Source organism: Nicrophorus vespilloides, unplaced genomic scaffold (assembly GCF_001412225.1).
Source record: "Nicrophorus vespilloides isolate i.1.1-1 unplaced genomic scaffold, Nicve_v1.0, whole genome shotgun sequence".
In the NCBI taxonomy this organism is placed as follows: Eukaryota; Metazoa; Arthropoda; class Insecta; order Coleoptera; family Silphidae; genus Nicrophorus; species Nicrophorus vespilloides.
The window spans coordinates 71,319-89,775 of NW_017099726.1; the positions used below are offsets into that span (position 1 = coordinate 71,319).

General features: G+C 30.1%; 1 protein-coding gene across 1 annotated transcript; it reads left to right on the plus strand.

Moving 5' to 3' along the window:
• Positions 1-5,550: 5,550 nt before the first annotated feature.
• On the plus strand, positions 5,551-7,459 carry LOC108565383 (relaxin receptor 1-like). Its single transcript, XM_017924810.1, has 2 exons — positions 5,551-6,019; positions 6,155-7,459. The coding sequence occupies exons 1-2, from the start codon at positions 5,967-5,969 to the stop codon at positions 6,882-6,884; spliced, it is 783 nt and encodes a 260-aa protein (XP_017780299.1). The 5' UTR covers positions 5,551-5,966; the 3' UTR covers positions 6,885-7,459.
• Positions 7,460-18,457: the final 10,998 nt, after the last annotated feature.

Sequence of the window (18,457 nt, forward strand, 5' to 3'; positions counted from 1 at the left end):
ATTGAAATTATTAGTAAAAAAAATGATTCTCAAGTATAAATGGAAAGAACGTAAGTGAAAACACTGTTATTCTTGTAAAATAAAATTAAAATTGTATTAATTTATTTGCTTATATTAAAATTCTTAGTGATTACTTCTTGAGTTTTCATTAAATGTAATTTTAGTCAATTTCATGACATAAAAAGTTATTTTATAAGTGTATCATTTCTTTAAATAATGAAAACTTACACATACTAATAATATTTATTAACGAAATTCAACAATTCATATTATAATAGATTGAAAAATTCGTTAGAAAGAACTACTGACACTATGATCAGTTTTTCCGCCCTGTAAATACTATCCTAAGTTAATTATATTATATATTTTTACAATTATCTAACAACAATTATTATTGACTTTTAACAATAGATGGCAATGAGCTTATTATATTTTATTTGACAATAATTATCAATAATTCAACAATGTTATAGTAATGTATATAGGATAATAATAACTAATAGTCACATTATTATATAAAAAGTGTATAAACTTTGTTACCTGAACATAGTTAATAATAATTTTTTATATGAATTTCTTTTGAAACACATTAATATTTAGTTGCCTATAGTTTTCCTTATTTCATGGTATTTCTGCTATACAATTTTTGTTTTCTTTACAACATAAAAAATAACCTATACAGAATTGACAAGTATTACTTAAATGTAGGTTTGTATTCACTCGGTATTTCCAATTGCAAAACAAATCATTTATGTTAACAATATAAAGATTATATTAAAGTACTAACAAGTATTGAGGTCTGTTTCAGTACTTATAAAGAGCCTATCCAAGTACTATCTTTGACAGACTTTACTTAACTTTTATTGATAGTGAGTCTTTTAATAGTGCATAATTATGATAAAATAATGATTAATTTATTATACAGTAGAATCTGTTTTTGTGCTATAATTCTTGCGGTTTCTATAATGTATTATATAAAGTTATTTGTTATATGTAAGAATTTATGAAAATTTCGATTTTTTTTGTGCGATATCTATTATACACTCCCTATATATCTTACTGTATATAAGATCATTAAAAAAAACGTACAAACCCAATTTTGTCAAATTATCAGTAATGAATAGTTTTAGGAAGAAAAAAAACTAATCTCATGATAAAATGGAAAAATGTACGTTCGTATGAATGTTGAGTATGTTAGTTCGAACAAAGAGACACGCGTTTATGACAACAATATCGAAAATGCATTTTTATAGAAATCCTTATTAACGTAAGTTTGCATATGGTAATTTGTCTACTCATTATGTACGTTAAGTGAACAATGACAGTATTTATATTTTACTTCATAGAATGTTAGCCTATTGTTAATTATGTATTTAAATGACAATTAAGGCATATCGCTCACTCTCAGATTACATTGATGTCTATAATTATACTGCAAGCAAAGAGTATAAAGGGCGAAAGTATGTGTAGTTGTCGAGCACGAGGAGAAAAGCGTTTTCATGAAGAGTTACGAGTATCCGTCTCCTCGGTAACAATGCAAGGGAGTGGTTTATGAACAAATTTGCAAACAATTTGGGATATTTTAATTTGCATTCGAAGAGGCTCTCGAGCGGAACCATCGACCCGGAGGGGGGTGTTTACATCCACGGGCAGTTGGATGCATGTGACCCATTCCATTTGTGTCGGTCTCGTTTGCAGCGGAGTGAGGAAGGAGGGTGTACAGAAAGTGTGCAATCGGAACACGTGTCTGGTGTTCATTAAACCAGGGTTTATCTTGGCCTCCGACAATGAGAACTGCAGCTTCCGCCCCTAGGATTAAGCGTCGCATTTAATAAAACGCGACGGACGTCGGGACGTCCGTCGACCAACGCCCCGACACCCGACATCCCAACGTCCCGACAAAACGCATTCGCGTGCCCCGACTCCGACTGCACATTAATCACTTGATTCCGATCGCAAAACAAGAATGCGAGCTGCTCGACTAAATAACGAACAACGACGACAACAAAAAAAATGCAATCACACGACAACATAAAAATGTCGAGAACTGCTTTAATTATACACTCGACCGTTTTACATAATGCTATCTAACGTTGCAGATTGCATCGGCATAATTTGATTTATTACAGCGATCTTAATATTACGTTTTAGCACATAATCTTATTGTAATTACGCTATTATATATTAGGAATGAAGAATGCAGAAACGTACCTACCCATACCCATCGGCTTCACATCGGCTGTAAATTCTTTAGGCTTTCTATAAGGAAAATGCACTTGGATGTTAAATTCCACTCCATCTAGACTTCAATGTAGAAATAAAAGATAAGGACAGTTATATTCATTAAACACACCCGAGTATGAAATCCATGAGCCTAAAGAAGGTATACGCATAGAAATAATATTATTATGTATTTACAGAACGCATTCTACTAAGTTATAAAAGCATATTTAAAATAGTTTTATTTTTTCAACATCTCAAGATATTTGCAGCTGGAGTACTCCAAGGTAATGTACTTGGATCAATCAATATTATAAAATTACATATTTTTTATTATCAAACGTATTAAATATATATAACTTACAAATAAAGTAAATATAATAAATATTGCTACAATTATTTTATAATAAACTGATATGTAATTAGTAATTCATAGCAATAGTTTTTTACTTTACATACATTTTAATTACAATTTTCAATTAATATGCTAAAATTAATTTATTACATTTATTACAATTTTTTGTATTTATGTCAACTTTTATTTTTTTTTACTAACTTGTTTTAAAGTCCTCGATTAGTTCGATGGTTTCAAAGAGTGCTAAAACGATTACCCGTACTATGCGAGTTATTGCTGTACATTTGTAGAGATTATTTCATCTTCAAAATACTTTAAATCACATAATTATTGCATTAAAACTATAAATAAAAATATAAATAATTCAAATGTAATAAGGAATGAAACACAAGCAATTATAATCATATGTTGAAACGCATAGAGCATTAAACTAAAAATAAAAATATTGCGTTATTGTTTGTACAAAATATAAAAATAATAATATTTACAAAACGATGAGAAATCAGTTGTTATAATCGGATGGACACGACGATCGTTAATAAACGGATGTGTTGTGAAATCATTGAAACATATTATTGCAAAATTGATTAAAATTGTATTTGCTAAGAAATATGATTCAATCATCGAGAAGAGATAATGTTTACAGTTTACAATCATCGTATGTAATTGCAAGTTACGTACATTAAGTTGGCACCAAATTTGGCGCCAAAGTCCACAATTGACACGTATGAATTCGTATTTGTAAATCATATTAATAATACGCATATGGTCAGAAAGACCTATGGTCCATAGCCATTTGCAACAATATTTTCAATAACAATATTTTTCGAAGAGATAAAACTAATATACACAAAATTTAATTTAATATCGGTATGGAAAAAATGAAAAAAGTGTTTTTAACAAGTTTTCTTTTTCATAATCACACCGAAAATTAAATCCAAAGTACGAAAGAGTATCAGGAAAATTACACGAATCATATGATTTTTTTTCTTGTTTTTCATTGCAGTTGCGTCATTTGTATATTTTGATTATTGATGCATATCGTAAGATATACATTTTTGTATGTAAAATATGCATTTTTGGTTATATATTACTTTTGGTATGTATAATTAATATTCATGAAATTATTAGTATTTAAAAACGTTATTAGTATTTAAAACGTTAGAAACATAAAAGCAAAGCAATTTTATTAGTTTTCTGTTTGCTTTTTCGACTGTGATAATGTAAAAAAATATGCCACAGATAATAATAAAAGTTTTGAATGAATTGCAAGTTTTGAAAATAACGCTATTAAGACATAATTCGTATTTATAGTTCTAATCAATGATTTGATGTAGACTATTCAATAAATGCAAATTCAATTATAATAAATTATTTTACTTAATTTGTATAAATAATTAATATTTTTCTTTATATCTAAAACAAGTACAAATATTTACTGTATGTGGTGTTTTTCTACAATTCATTTATAAACAATTTAAAGTTTTTTTTTAATTAGGATTATATAAATTAAAGTAAAAATAAACAACAAAAATATTTTTTTAATATTTTAATTTTCAAAAGTTCTATTATTTAAATCAATTTAGTACTTGTTTTGACGAAGAACTAAGTTATGTGGGTGTACAGTAAATAAAGTATATTCGACTATATTTATATTCAACATTAAAAATTATATTCTATTTAAACTTTATATCAACTAACTCTCAACTCATATTAATTCTTTTTTTGCCGTGCTTATCTTCTTGAAGCCAAGCAATCCTTTTTTCCGGCGCACGGTGTTGCCACCATTTACTTTGGCGCCCAAACAGTACCTAAATGTATTTATTAGGCATAATAAATTATCTGCCAACCAAAATGTCTATAAACAATATTTAAATTAACAAAAACTAATAATTTGTATATATAATTAAAATATTGTCAAAGAAATTATGTTATCATTGAATAAAACTGTAAATACTTTATATGAACATTTTGTTATTCGTAATGTATTATCAATATCTCGAATTTATTTTTGTCAAATTGTTTAACATTTGGCATTAAATAACTTTTATCTTGTGTATCGGTTCAACAAACATCGAAAAATAGTTAAAAAGCAAGTTCAATATTTTCAAATATTAAATAAATTTTGTTATATAATTCCATACTTAATTGGAAAAATAGATCCTTCCAACTATTAATAATTAGTATTATTTGTTACGTTATTGCTCTTTTCGTTCTCGCTGAAATTATACTTGTATTTTTTGTAATTATATAGATTTTAATACAATAACCATAATTGCATGCATTAAAATTATGTGAACAATGGTAAATTTTATGTGTTATAGATATTTCGTTATAGAAGATGTAATTAGATTCTTGTTGTATAAATTATTCGACAGCATAGCCAACAAGATTAACATTTCGTTGTGATTTAAAATATAATTATTGTTTAAAATGTTTGTAAATATGTTTAGATATGAACGTGATGATTTAATAGTGGGTTTCCAATTATAGAGGTTTATAAGAAGAATTAACACCTTCTATTTAAGTAATTATTAACGTCCAATTAAAATAATTGTATGAATAGAAATCGTTGATGATTATGTACGTAAATTAGAAAGGATGCGATAAATTAACCTATGCGTATGTTTTGTGCATGTGCGTGCAAAAATGAGACAAAAAAAAATGTTGTTTGAGTGGAGCAAAAATAACAAGAGGTGAGAGGAGATTGTGAATTGCACAATTGAAGAAGGGGTGTCGTGAGTTTGGGGTTCGGTCAGAGTCCCACGGGCACCGATCCAGCCGGCGGAGACCCGCAGCTGGGCCGCAAGTGTTCAATGAATGGACCCATTCTGTACGACACCCATGCATCCATCCATCTGGTCGTCGCGAAATCCCAAAAAATGCTCTAAGAAGAAGCACCACCACCACTAACATCTATTGGATCCTCGCCGCAAGAAAAGGAAGGTATGCACAACTGGAGCGATCATTCCTTTAGCGTTTCTCAGTCGGCTGCGAGTCTGTCCATCTCATTCCTCCGTCTCGTTCCATCCCAGCGACAATAATAAAGGAATTAATCTATTATCTGACCGGAAGTCCAACTGCTTCGACTGCGGCGTCATTTGATGAGGAGAGGAGAGATTAATTAAGCAAACGTCAATTTGTGCATTTACGTTAGAGCGTGGTCCGTCCGAGTCACGGACTGCTCTCCTCTCTTCTTCTCGCACTCCTCGGCGGTAGAGCGGCCTTTCGAATCTCCCGCGTTAATTATCCAATATATGAATACATATATTAATGACGCAAAGGCCACTGTGATAAGACCAATATCGGTATCTTCTTCTTCCTCTGGCTAGAAGTGTGTGTGTTGAATCCATGCGGCAAAGTGGAATAAATTATACGGTTCCCCGTTGAGATGGCCGCCATTTTACTCTTACAATTAGTGTGCGTCGTCCTGCTAACCCCAAAGTGAGTATCCAACAGAAAATGAACAGAATATCATGATCCTTCGGGAAAGACGACAACAACAACCGTTGCACGTCCGATGATCGGTAGCTTCGTTTCGATTACTAACTCCCCGTTCCGTTCGGTATTTTTTTTTAGGGTTTACACGATAGAGAACACCGGATTGAGTCCGTACAAGGAGCCGACCCGGGATGTCATCGTCATGTCGGAGAATCTCACGGAAATACCGATGGGCAATGCGGAAGTGGAGTTCCTGAACGCCGCCTACAATCAGATCTCCGACCTCCCGGACAGTGTTTTCGTCAACAAGAGCTACCGTATCGTACAGAAGCTGTACCTCCAGCGCAACAGAATCTCGCGTATCAACGTGAACGCCTTCAGAGGCCTCAAGCAGCTCAAGATCCTCGACCTCTCCGACAACGATCTGTCCACCCTGGATCCGTACACCTTCAAATCGAACAGCAATCTGGAGAAGCTGGTCCTAATGAACAACCGCATCACCTTCGACCGTTTGCAGACGTTCCTAATCTCGCACTCGGTGGAGTCCTTAGTGTTGTCCAACAACCAGATAACCGAGATCTACGGACTCACCTTCCTGGGTGTACCCAATCTGAAGAGACTTATCTTGAGCGACAACGAACTCGTATCTTTAGCACCGATTAGCTTCAAGAGTCTGGGGAAGCTGCACTATCTGTCATTGGCAAACACAGGTGTGCACAGTCTAACACAATCGATGTTCCTGAAACTTCCCAGGATTATTAATCTGGAAAACACGCCACTGGCGAAACGCTTCGAACCACCCTTAACACAAGTCACCAACGAGGAAGGCATCGTTGCCCTGCTTCAATTGCACGAGTTCGTATATTAAGCATAAACTTAGCATTGTAGTATTTTATAAGTTAATGAAGTTTCTAATTTTTCAGAAACTGTTATTTATGTATATTATTTTATTTGAAATTAGTTTAAGCTAGGCGAAACGAGAGCTGCTGCATCTATAACAACAGCAACAAACAAAAAAAATGCGCACAGACAGAAACATTTTCTATTTGGTAATCCTAGTTAGGAATCGGGCCAATTTTTTAAATGTATTATTAAAGGTAATTTTTGTACAAAATAATTTTAGTTTTAAGAATGTGATACTACATTAAACGCGGATTAATGTGACTTTCGGCTAATATATATTTATTATGAAAATCGCGTCTTTTCTATTTTTAACGCGACGCCTGTTTTCGCATGCAAACAGTCCACATCCTCTTTGAAAAACCGCAGGTGAATATTAAAATTTATCTTTCGCTTCGCACACGATTACAATATATTTCCTGTTTTCATAGACGACGCGCACACACACACAACAGACATGTCTAAATTGATATAATACTTGTATATAACGCAACTAGTCTTTATACTCTAATTTAGCAACCATTTATTTTATTTTAGCAATTAGCGAATATGTATATTAATTATTCCCACCCCCTTAATCAATATCTATATTTATATTATGCATAAACATGTATATTATATAATATTTTACTTGATGTGTACCTGACTGTATTTTCAATTAAAAAACTTATTCACCAACAAAAGATTCAGATTGTGTTTTACATTTTTTTTTGTTAATCCAGATGGCCATTATTTGGGGCACATGTGCAGCTACCAAGAAAAAGAAGAGTCTGCGTTGTGTTAAAACATCAATGGGATATATACCATAAAGATCTCTTTCATAAAGAAATCTGGATCCTGTCTTTTCGTTGCCCCAACCCACGTGTTCAATTTTCACCCATTATTAAAGTGAACAGATATGTGCTCTTTTACGTTGAATTAATTAGCCTACGTCCAAGAGGACGAGCAAACATCGTCAATGTTGTTAAATTTACCTAATTAAAAATTCTCGGTTTCCGTTGAAAACCAATTTAATATAATCCAATAATTCATTTTAATACTTAAATGTCATTCCCAATCAGAAAAATAAAAGTGACGCTCTAGTTAATTAAATAGCATAAATTAAACGTCTCGAATCTTAATTAAGACATTTCGTTAATCAGTTCGTTTTCTTCTACATACAATTAACTTTATCAGAAACAAACGACATTTTAATCAATTTAATAATAACATTTTCATACTAATCACAATACGTAAGACTTTATATAATAGTCAATTTATTTGTATAAATACATTAATTTAGAGCACTCTTTTAATAATTTAATCAGAAACAAAAAATTTTAAACAATAACTTTATTTAGCACAGAATAATTATCTAATGATATTTTTTGTATATTACTAATATGTAATACTTGATAAAGAAAAAAAACGCTCAATTCTTTTATAAATATTTAAAAAAAGTACTTTTGATTAAAATAAATCAATTATTTTTTTTATATTTTTCAAAAAATAATTAGTTTTAAATTTTTTTAACAGTTCATTAAATTAAATTATTCTGTATTGATAGGATAACGTAATTCCACTATTCATCATAAGATGGAAGTCTGATCTTATTTTCCTTAAGCGAGTTGTTATCAACTTTGAACTTTACAAACTCTTTTATCTGTAACATTAATGAGCAAAAGTGGCGCGATTATTTCAAAAATTTATTAGAGACTAGTCAGAACACGTCTCAAGGAGAAAGGTACAAAAAATAGCAGGTAAAGTCAAGGCGATTAGAAATTTGTTCAAGAAAAAATACTTACCTTTTTTTTTCTTGAGAATTCTCTGATTTTCAAAATTTACAATAGATTAAAGTGCTAAGTTTGACTAGTTCTTGGTACATTATTATTTTAAAAATAGAACAGAAATAAGAAATTGTATTTATATAATCATAACCAAATAAACAATAATTAACTGTTACAAATGATTATTGACCGTAGTTCCTTCGACCCTGAACATTTTTTAATAAAAAAAATACCCTTTTCCTAATATGATTTTAATTTAGATCTATCAAAGAATCTTGAAGGATTTAATTTGCAATATTTAATTAGTTATAAATAATTAAGTAAGTAAGAATGAATGAACAACTTATGAAATATTTTTAAGTGTGTTTCTCTAATTCACTTTTTTTCTGTTTTTTGGAATTCTTATATTTACTTTATTTGTTGTTTTTGAAACGACTGTTATGTAATTCAGTTTAACGAAAAGATTCACGTGTTGGAATCATTTTAATTCTCGTTGCGTTTTGTGAAGAGAATTACGGAATCATGTATAAAACAAGTCGCAGCCGAGCGAAGCGTTTCGGTAAATGCTGTAATGCAAGAAACAGTATTCTGAAAGAAAGAAACTACACGTGTCGAAATCATTTGAATTCCTTCAACGGCCTGACATTTCCTACGACATTGTAACAGATTTGCTGATTTATCGATAGGCTAATTAGCCGATATCTCGTGGTGCGACATATTCGCGTTCGGAATTCGATTTGCATTCGCCTAACAAGAAGTAATTAGAATTACGTTCCAGATTTTTGCAACTTCAATCAAGTATAACCATAAAATTAAACGCCAATAATTGAATCGTTCGATCTGATTGAATTCGAAGCAATTAATTATAAATGATTGAAGTTTTGCGAATGGTTCGGTATGTCTAATCCAACCAACGAGGGTTCATATGTTGCAGGAAATGTGCGTTACAGATTTAGATGTCAAGTGTGGAACATTTGGTTTTCAATATTAGGCTTTAGAACAATTACAGAAGATTTTCGGCACATCTGCGATACAAATGATCTTTTTTCGCTCCCATCGCTCAGTCTGTCGTTGTTTCTCCTAAGGACATAAACTTGGTCCTTGCACGTTTCAACAAGTTGGGATTCTTACGCTGCTCGTATAACAGATGACTTTAAGAACTAAACATGTTACGAGAGAAGACATTTTTTAATTACTCGCTCTTTTCTCTGCAGGAGACGTTTATATATTTGTAAATGCTTCGACATGAATCGATTGTTTAAGCAATAATATAAAAATAAGAAAGAAACGCACACAGTTTGTATGGAGCGTCTAAAATTAGATGTGATTAATTAGCACGTCCCATGGTAATGAGTGGATGGCTTAAAGAAAGATAGAGAGAGAAGGACAGGAAGGAGAATAAAAATAAACATTTGCGGTGTGCCGGGAATTTGAATATGAAATGCGAAGTGGTTTGTTAATGATTAGAGAAACCGTAAACAAAACGGATTCATTAGCGCGGCTCGAGGATGGAGAGGATAAACACCTGGGGAATATAATGATGATATTACAAATGGAGGCGTCTCTTCGTACCTTCGCGTTTCTTTCTTTCATCCTTTCTTTCTTTATTATTGCCTTTCCAACAGGTTTAATTTCAACTTTATGTGCAGTTCGTGAGGATGTATATCGATATCTCTCACATTTTAAATATTTCAACACCGTATACTGCTAAATAAAGTCTATATACGTGCACTTAAACCGCATTATCCATTCTTTCCATCTACGACAACAGCAACAACAACAACATGCAACCAACAACAACAAACAAAGCGAGCAAATAAAAATCACTACTTAAATTTATGGCGCAGACGTTAATTAAAAGCAAAAAGACTGCAACGTGAGCACATATATCTATATATATTTATATGTATATATATAAAACACGAGTATGTGCATTGGCCGTTCCCAAGATCCTTTTCGAAATTACCAATTTGCTCATTATCGACAACCAATTACCGATTGTTGCCTCTTTCCTTCTTTTTATTTATTTTTTTCATCCTTTCCATAATTAACCGTACAACCTTTTGTTTCAAACATGTCCAATTCCTTTAATTAAACCTTTTCTCTGTACACGTTTTAAACGTGTATCAATTTTATGAGCTTGTTCCATATTTACACTAAAAGTCAATTAATTAAAACATTCATTTAAAAATCTAAATTAGAAATTAGAAACAACTTTATTTTTTATATTTGTACATTAATATCATATTAATATCCACCAAATTTTTTAACGTATAAAAGTTAAGCATTATTTACCGAAATGTACTTTACTAAAACAGAAATATTTTGCTAAAGTAACATACATTAAAAAGTATTAGTATTATCACTTCTACACAAATTAAATTATTCAAAGAAATAAACTTACACTTACGATTAAATAAAATTTCATATATTTTCTTCAATTATTAAAATTAATTCCATTAGATTTATAATAAAGAGCATTTATCGCTACATTTAACGAATTTTTTTATTAATGTCGTGTAATTTTATTCAGAATCTGTTCATCATTATGAACAATGAGTAAATTTAAGATCGCGGTTGACATTAAGTAGGTAATCTTTCCCGGTGGATAGTTACCATTATCATGATTTTGTAGGTTTGCTGTCGTCTTGTACGTTAACTTCAGTAGTATATTGATGCTCTGCGATTTCAAGAGGGTTCACACAAAAATCTTTTTATTGGCTAATATCATCAAAAAAAATTAAAGAAGTTATATTGTTTTGTATTTTGTTCTCTTTCATAATACCTTTTTTAGCACGTTCTGTAGAATCTAATACTTCCCAAAAAATCTCCACGTTTATTCAAAATAATGTGTTCTCTTTTGTTCGTGTATGAGGACTTACATTTTTGTGATTGTATAAAATTCTGTTTCATAATAATAATAATAACGCAACCAAAGGGATATCGACCTAAGTCTTTCCGCCTTGGAAAACATATTTTTCCAGATTCATTACAATTAATATTTCATATTATAATATTTTTTGATAATTATTAAAATATTATAACTAAAATTTACTTAAATAATGAATCAATCAAAAAATTAAACAAATATTTGATATAGATTAATTTTCAATAATTATTAAATGTGTCATTCATGTTTGTATTAAAAATGCGTGAGAGAAGTAACAACAAATTCTGATTGAAATCAATATTTTTGTTTTGAAAATCATTAGCATTCACGTATAGGAAAATATAAATATTAGAATCAGGATCGGCACGTTGTCAACATGGAAATGTTGTTTACAAATAATCCAAGTAGTATCTTTGTCGGTTGGCGTGGATACTGTTATATATTTATTTTTTTAATTTTTTCGACAACAAATAAATCATCGTGATGACGGATACCGTTTTTCAAGTGCCTAATCTGTTCCTCTCTGACATAACCGTAACACAACGTTAACACGAGAGATAATATCACAAGATTTTTTACCACCATGTCAATTGCGACCCTCCAATTTCATCCAGTAAATCTCTAAGACTCACCTTTTCTTCGATACGGGTAGTTATACAAAAAACTCTGCGGGATCTGGGAATGCCTGAGGACCGTTTTTACTGTGCTTTTGCAGAGTCATGTAATGTTTAACAGCGATACAACGGTATTTAGTGCTTTACGAAGCAGGAAATGTTTAGATAATCTATCTAAAAATCTGCAGACCTGGCACCTTTCAAAATCGCATACGGAAGTTTTGAGAAAATCTATTTAATCGCAGTTCAAAACATTTGAAATATTAACAAATTTGTCCATTTAATAGAAATGGAGAAATAAAAAATTATAAATAATAGTTTTTATATAATAATTAAAATAATTAGATTTATTGATGAAAGTATTGAAGTATTTTTTGAGAATCAAAGTAATTTAAATATACTAAATGTAAATGCTACAAATGGTATGATAATCCAGAGGTCGGCAATCCGCGGCTCTTTTGATTAGAAATTGTGGCTCATATCGGTGGCTATGATAGCTCATTAGAAAATTTTATTTCATAGCAATCCTAATGCTTCATAAATGTTGCCAATCTCTGTGCTTTACCTTAAAATTGGCACATTATTTCTATATATATGAACTATATTTTTTTAAGAAAATTATGAATACCTTGCTTTATAATTGATTAATTTTGTATAAAATGCATTGAAATTTCAACTTTAGCATTGTAAATCTAGACATGTTTATAAAAGATGAAGAAAAAAATCAACTGAGGTGTTTATGTGCTGTACACATTATGAATAAAACCTTTCGATAATCAATTTAATTAAAATGTGTGCCCATAAAGAAAACGTGTCAGACGTATTGAATTCCATTTGAAAATATATTCAAATACATTCATTTATTCATATATTTGCAACAACAAAAACCATATTTTTTTCTATAAGATCTATCGCTGAGAAAGAATTAAATAAATTAAACGGCGCCAATACATTTTTTTTCTAAATGAAATATTCAATGATATTATTGAACCTGTCTACTTCATATAAATATTATTAAAACAACAATTTAATTCCATTAAGATAGTTAATGAAAACATATTTAATCTTGCTAAAGTATGTAATTTTTAGTACATTCTAAATTTACTAAGTTTTAAGGTTTCTCCAGATGTATTTTGTTTCAAATGAGTTACATGTCCAGATGCTTAGATATTTTGCTTCATTGTTGTTTGAACTTACTCAAATGTTTCTTTGTTAACAAGTTTACATAAATGAATTTGATTTCAGTGTCTGGTTTTCTCAGTTTTATAAGATTAAAATATTATTTGTGTAAATTGTGCAATGCCTTTTGTACTAATATCTTGAGATGATATTAATACTATTTCTTATGCAAATATTAATTTTCTTTTATAAATTTTAATTATAGTTAAGTAAATTATAGGAAGATATAAAACATTTAAAAAATAGTTGTTTTGTCAATTTTTTACAAATAAATAAAAAGTAAGTACACAAAAACTATATTTTTAGTGTATATATATCAGCTGTTGATTAAATTAACTTTTTTTTTAAATAATTGTTACAATATTTTTAAAAGTTTAGGCAAATATTGATTTTTTTTATTTTTCTTATGAAAATCTATGATTTTCAAAATTAATTAAATAATCAATCACATAAGTAACGAAAATGTGTACCAAAATAGAGATTATTATAAGAATTTATGAATTGGTGAAGTGTGTGAACAATTTATTTTCTTAGACGGTATTGAAGTCATATTTTTGTATTATCAACGTTTTTTAATGTAAACTTCAGTAAATAAGTTTGCAGAAAATATATGTATATTAAAGTATATAGCTAATAATAAATTTAAGAATTGATGAAATGTAGGAATAATATTTTTAAAAACTTGTCACGTTCAAAACACGTAAACTCTAAATAAAAATGCTCATTATTTCATTTTATTGAATAATTGAATAATAAGATCAATAATCATTCAATATGTAACAAAAATATTCATTAAATTTTATAATTTTACGCAGTTATGAATGGAAGAAATGTGTGAATAATATTTTTTTAGAAATTGGCACGTTTAAAAGTTGTTAAACTTATAACAAAACTAATCATTAGTTTGAGATTATTTCACTTCCTTGAACAATAATGAATCCACATTTTCAAGTGTCATCCACGTTTCTTTTTTTAAAAGTGAAGAGATCGATGAACATATGTAACGAAAAATGTGTGCCAAAAAATGTGTTCTCTGGGGTCGCTGAATTCTTCCGTCTTTATTTGGGGTTCTGCCGTACGCAGCTGTTGTATTTGAAAGTTTTAAGAATCACGTCCGCTGTGGCGGCAATAGTTCTCCTATTGAATATCGTAGTAAATAAGACATTGCACAAGGGTTATGCGACGCGAGGCCTCAGAGATCTGCCCTAAAAGTCAGCAGCAGCCCTTTTTCTTCTTGTATCCGCATGGAGAATGCATGTACGCAACTGGGCCTACTCGGTTTCTCACAACTGCATGCAGGTGTGTACCGTGTGTTTATGTATACGCGCCTATACATGTATAGATTGTGTATGTGTGTATTCCATTCTTGCTTATCTTATGGTGTACACTGTATGTTGTTCTTTACAAACAAACCGCCCGTGTGGGAAAATCTTTTACAACAACAAGATCGCGCAATGTGTGTGTTCGTTCGATAAATTTTGCACATCTTCTCGTTTCTTCTTCTTTTTTTCTTCTTTTACTCTTTTTTTATTTATTCCACTCCTCTCGTCTTCGACTTGCAATATTTACGCTCAAATTTATCAAGCGAACGCCGTTTTTCCATCGGAATTTCAATCCAGTTCTCACTCGAACACTCTGGATGTCTGCTATACATTCCCATTGAATATACCTTAAATTTACATTGTATAAATACATGATGTTTGAATCGATTCTATCGGTGTTTTCCCATGAGAATATTATTAATAAATTGTTATTTATTGTGCAGACTATTTGTAAAATAGTGTTGTGCATCCACTTTTTGTTATATAAATACTTTCAATTATATTAATTTTTTACCTAAACCAAATAAATAATAAAAAATAATTTTAAACACACACATCACAACAAATCTTATTATTTTTATTATTAACGATTAATTATTTTTAGTTATAACAAAAATTATATCAATTGTCACTTTTAAACAAACTATTTATAAAATACAAAAATAAACCGCACAAACGAGACTTGACTTGATCATTTATGTATAAAACTATAATTTTCCGCAAAAATTGAATCCGCACTATCCGAGGTATTACTGTACTGTTGATGCTCCATCGATATTTAAATAATTTTAACATATGTTTCTGATTTTTTATAAATCTCACAAAGTTTAAGAAAGTTTTAAGATGCGATGAAAAAAATCTTCTAATTTAATTACAAAAATATTTTTTTGTTATTATTTACTAATTATTTAAATTTACTAGTTTCACTTTATAAAAAAAGTATAATTTACAAAATTTATTTGTGCCTAAGTTTCAATCTGTAATGTTCAATTTTCAATACTTATAATAATTGATAATTAAATATTTATATTGAAGATACTAATAAAAATTAAGTAATTACATTAAAACTTAGATTTTTTTATTAAATTTATGACTATAGACGTATAAGAGGATATCTACAATCTTTAGTGATTTCTATTTATGTGAGTCTGTGAGAAAAGCAGGTACAGGCTTACTAAAGTTGCAGTAAACCGGTGACGAATTACATAACAATTCTAGTCTAGACAATGGTCAATTAGAAGATGAAAAGAGGGGCGTTACATCGCTCCAAACTCAAAAGCTCTAAATGATTCAACTTCAAAAAAGGAAAGATTTAATCTAGAAGAAAGAAAAAAAAGGACCTGAGCACTAATCACATTAAACTTTATTAGGTAGGAAAATTTGAATACTTTCTCACAGCTTGAAGATAAAATTACTATTGACAAATTATATAGATTTAGTCAGTATTAATTTATTTCATAGTAGTAAATAATATTTTTAACCTTAAACAAAGCTTTGATAAATCATTAGTAAATATACTTTTTTTATTACATAATCTATAACAAATCAATCCGAAATCAAACGATTTTATCAAAACATACATTATGTAATATATTAAAAACAAAATTGTGCCATCAAAATCCTTATTTTGTTTTGTCTCAAATGGATGGATGTCATTGATGTACGAGGTTCAATAAAAAAACTTCAATAAACTAAACAAGGAATTCACTTTTTAATAAATTATCAAACCTGACCCAATATCAACCTTATAATCTCCTTGAGAACACAAACGATAACAAGAAGATACTATATATCTGCTCATATTGTATCTATTTCAATAATTTATATCAAAAGTCTTTCAGTTTATTTATATTTTTATTGTTATCAAAGTTATATGATTTTATTTATATTTGCATTAAACATAACTTTTGTGTAAAAATAACATTATTAAAATATGAATAAAAATAAATATAGCAAAACCTCGTATAGTGCGGTTCCATTAATATCTCGGTCTGTTTGAAAACTGATAAATCGAGGAACTGTAAAAAAAATGTACTAAATTGAGAATTTATTTTAATATTTCTCAAATAAAATTTAGTTTCTTCCAAATTGTTTAAATCGGACTATAATGAATCCGGACAGATAGAAGCCGCACTATACGAAATATGTCAAAATTTAATTGGTGCAAAGATATAATGAAAAGAAACGAAGATATTTGTTATTTCGAGTTTTGGGCGAAGCATGTGTGCGTTTCGCTCACGAAATTTATATAATATGTACCCTTCTTAAGCAGTGAGATGTCAACTTTTATTTGAACAGACTTTATGTTTATCTGCAGGTCTCAGGTGTGAAGAAACTTCTCAGAATTCAGGAGAACCCAAACACCATTTTTCTCCCTTCTCCTCCCCTTCGCCACGGTTTCATCATCCTTTCCTTATGCAGGTGCATTCATTTAAATAAAACACAAACGGGTTTCTAAGGCCGTAAAATTATAACTATTCCTCGTTCGGATTTTTTTTTAATTATTGCGAACACGCCGAGGGCCAAAAGCCTAATCAAATGGATTTCATGAAATTCGAGAAGCCACAAATTCATTTCGTTTTACTCACATAAATAAGATTATCCGAAGACGTGTTTTGGTCAATTACAAAAATTTATTATTTTTTTATTAAACTGAAATACCGACGGATTCGAATTAGCATATCAAAAATTTTGATAATCGTTTTGGTTAAATCACGAAGGTAGTAGTAATTGGATCTGGTGGAGTATAATGGTATAATCTTGATGGGAGAGTAGGAATGAAATATGTATAACCCAGATAAGGTCGATACTTTTATTTATCGTGAGTGGAAGAAACGGTATATAAAGCTAATCAGTATATGATGATATTTGGGCTGTGCGTAATAAAAACTATGCACGGCTTAATCTAATCTTGGTGGAATTAAATTTCGTTCTGGCGATACCAGCGAGTGTGACAAAATTTATGAGGTCAAATTGGAAAGGGAGAAGAAAGAAGGCTGATGCAGACAGACGTACGCATGGGTAGACAGACGGGCGGACGAACTGTGGTTTCTGTAGGGTTGAAAGTTTGCCCTGACATGTTTATATATATACACATACGCACACATAGGAGGACCGATAGGGCGGTTATAAATGGGCCCGTTACGAGATGATGAATGGACCGTTTCGAGATTTGCCCACACGAAATCTCATACGATTATGTAAATCGGGCCGAACCGACGGGCGACTAATTAATAGTTACGTTGCTCGGAAATTATACATACCAAAGGTATTATTGTTAACCATTAATATCACATTTAATTAAACCGAATGCCCGCAATCCGATCGTTGCGACGACTGGACAAGTTTCTCTTCTTTTCGACTCCTTTTTGCTTCTTTCACGCAGCAACAAACGGTTAATTAATAACAACCACATGACTTTCCAATAATGTCCAACAATGGATCCGACAGCTATAATAGACTGTATAATTTATCACTCAGTTTAACTACGATGTTTATTGATACTGGTAATAAGAAATCGCCTTATAAAATTAATGTTGAAGAAAAATATTGGAAGCAGTGGGTCAAGAGTTAATTGATATTTAAGCACCTATTTTACCACTGCAATCGATCAATATTAACTTATAAAATGAAAATTATAGAAGTTTACATTAGTAAATTTTACTAAATAAAATTTAGTAACTATTATTTTTTTGTTATTTGTTATTTTACTTACAATCAAAAAACAATTTTACATATAAAATTTTCTAAGAAAAACTAAGAAAAACTAA

Excerpts from the sequence above, each read along its gene's own strand:
- LOC108565383 (XM_017924810.1), top strand. The coding sequence starts at position 5,967 with ATGGCCGCCATTTTACTCTTACAATTAGTGTGCGTCGTCCTGCTAACC. Across the intron at positions 6,020-6,154 it reads GTCGTCCTGCTAACCCCAAA|GGTTTACACGATAGAGAACA; the intron begins GTGAGTATCCAA and ends ATTTTTTTTTAG.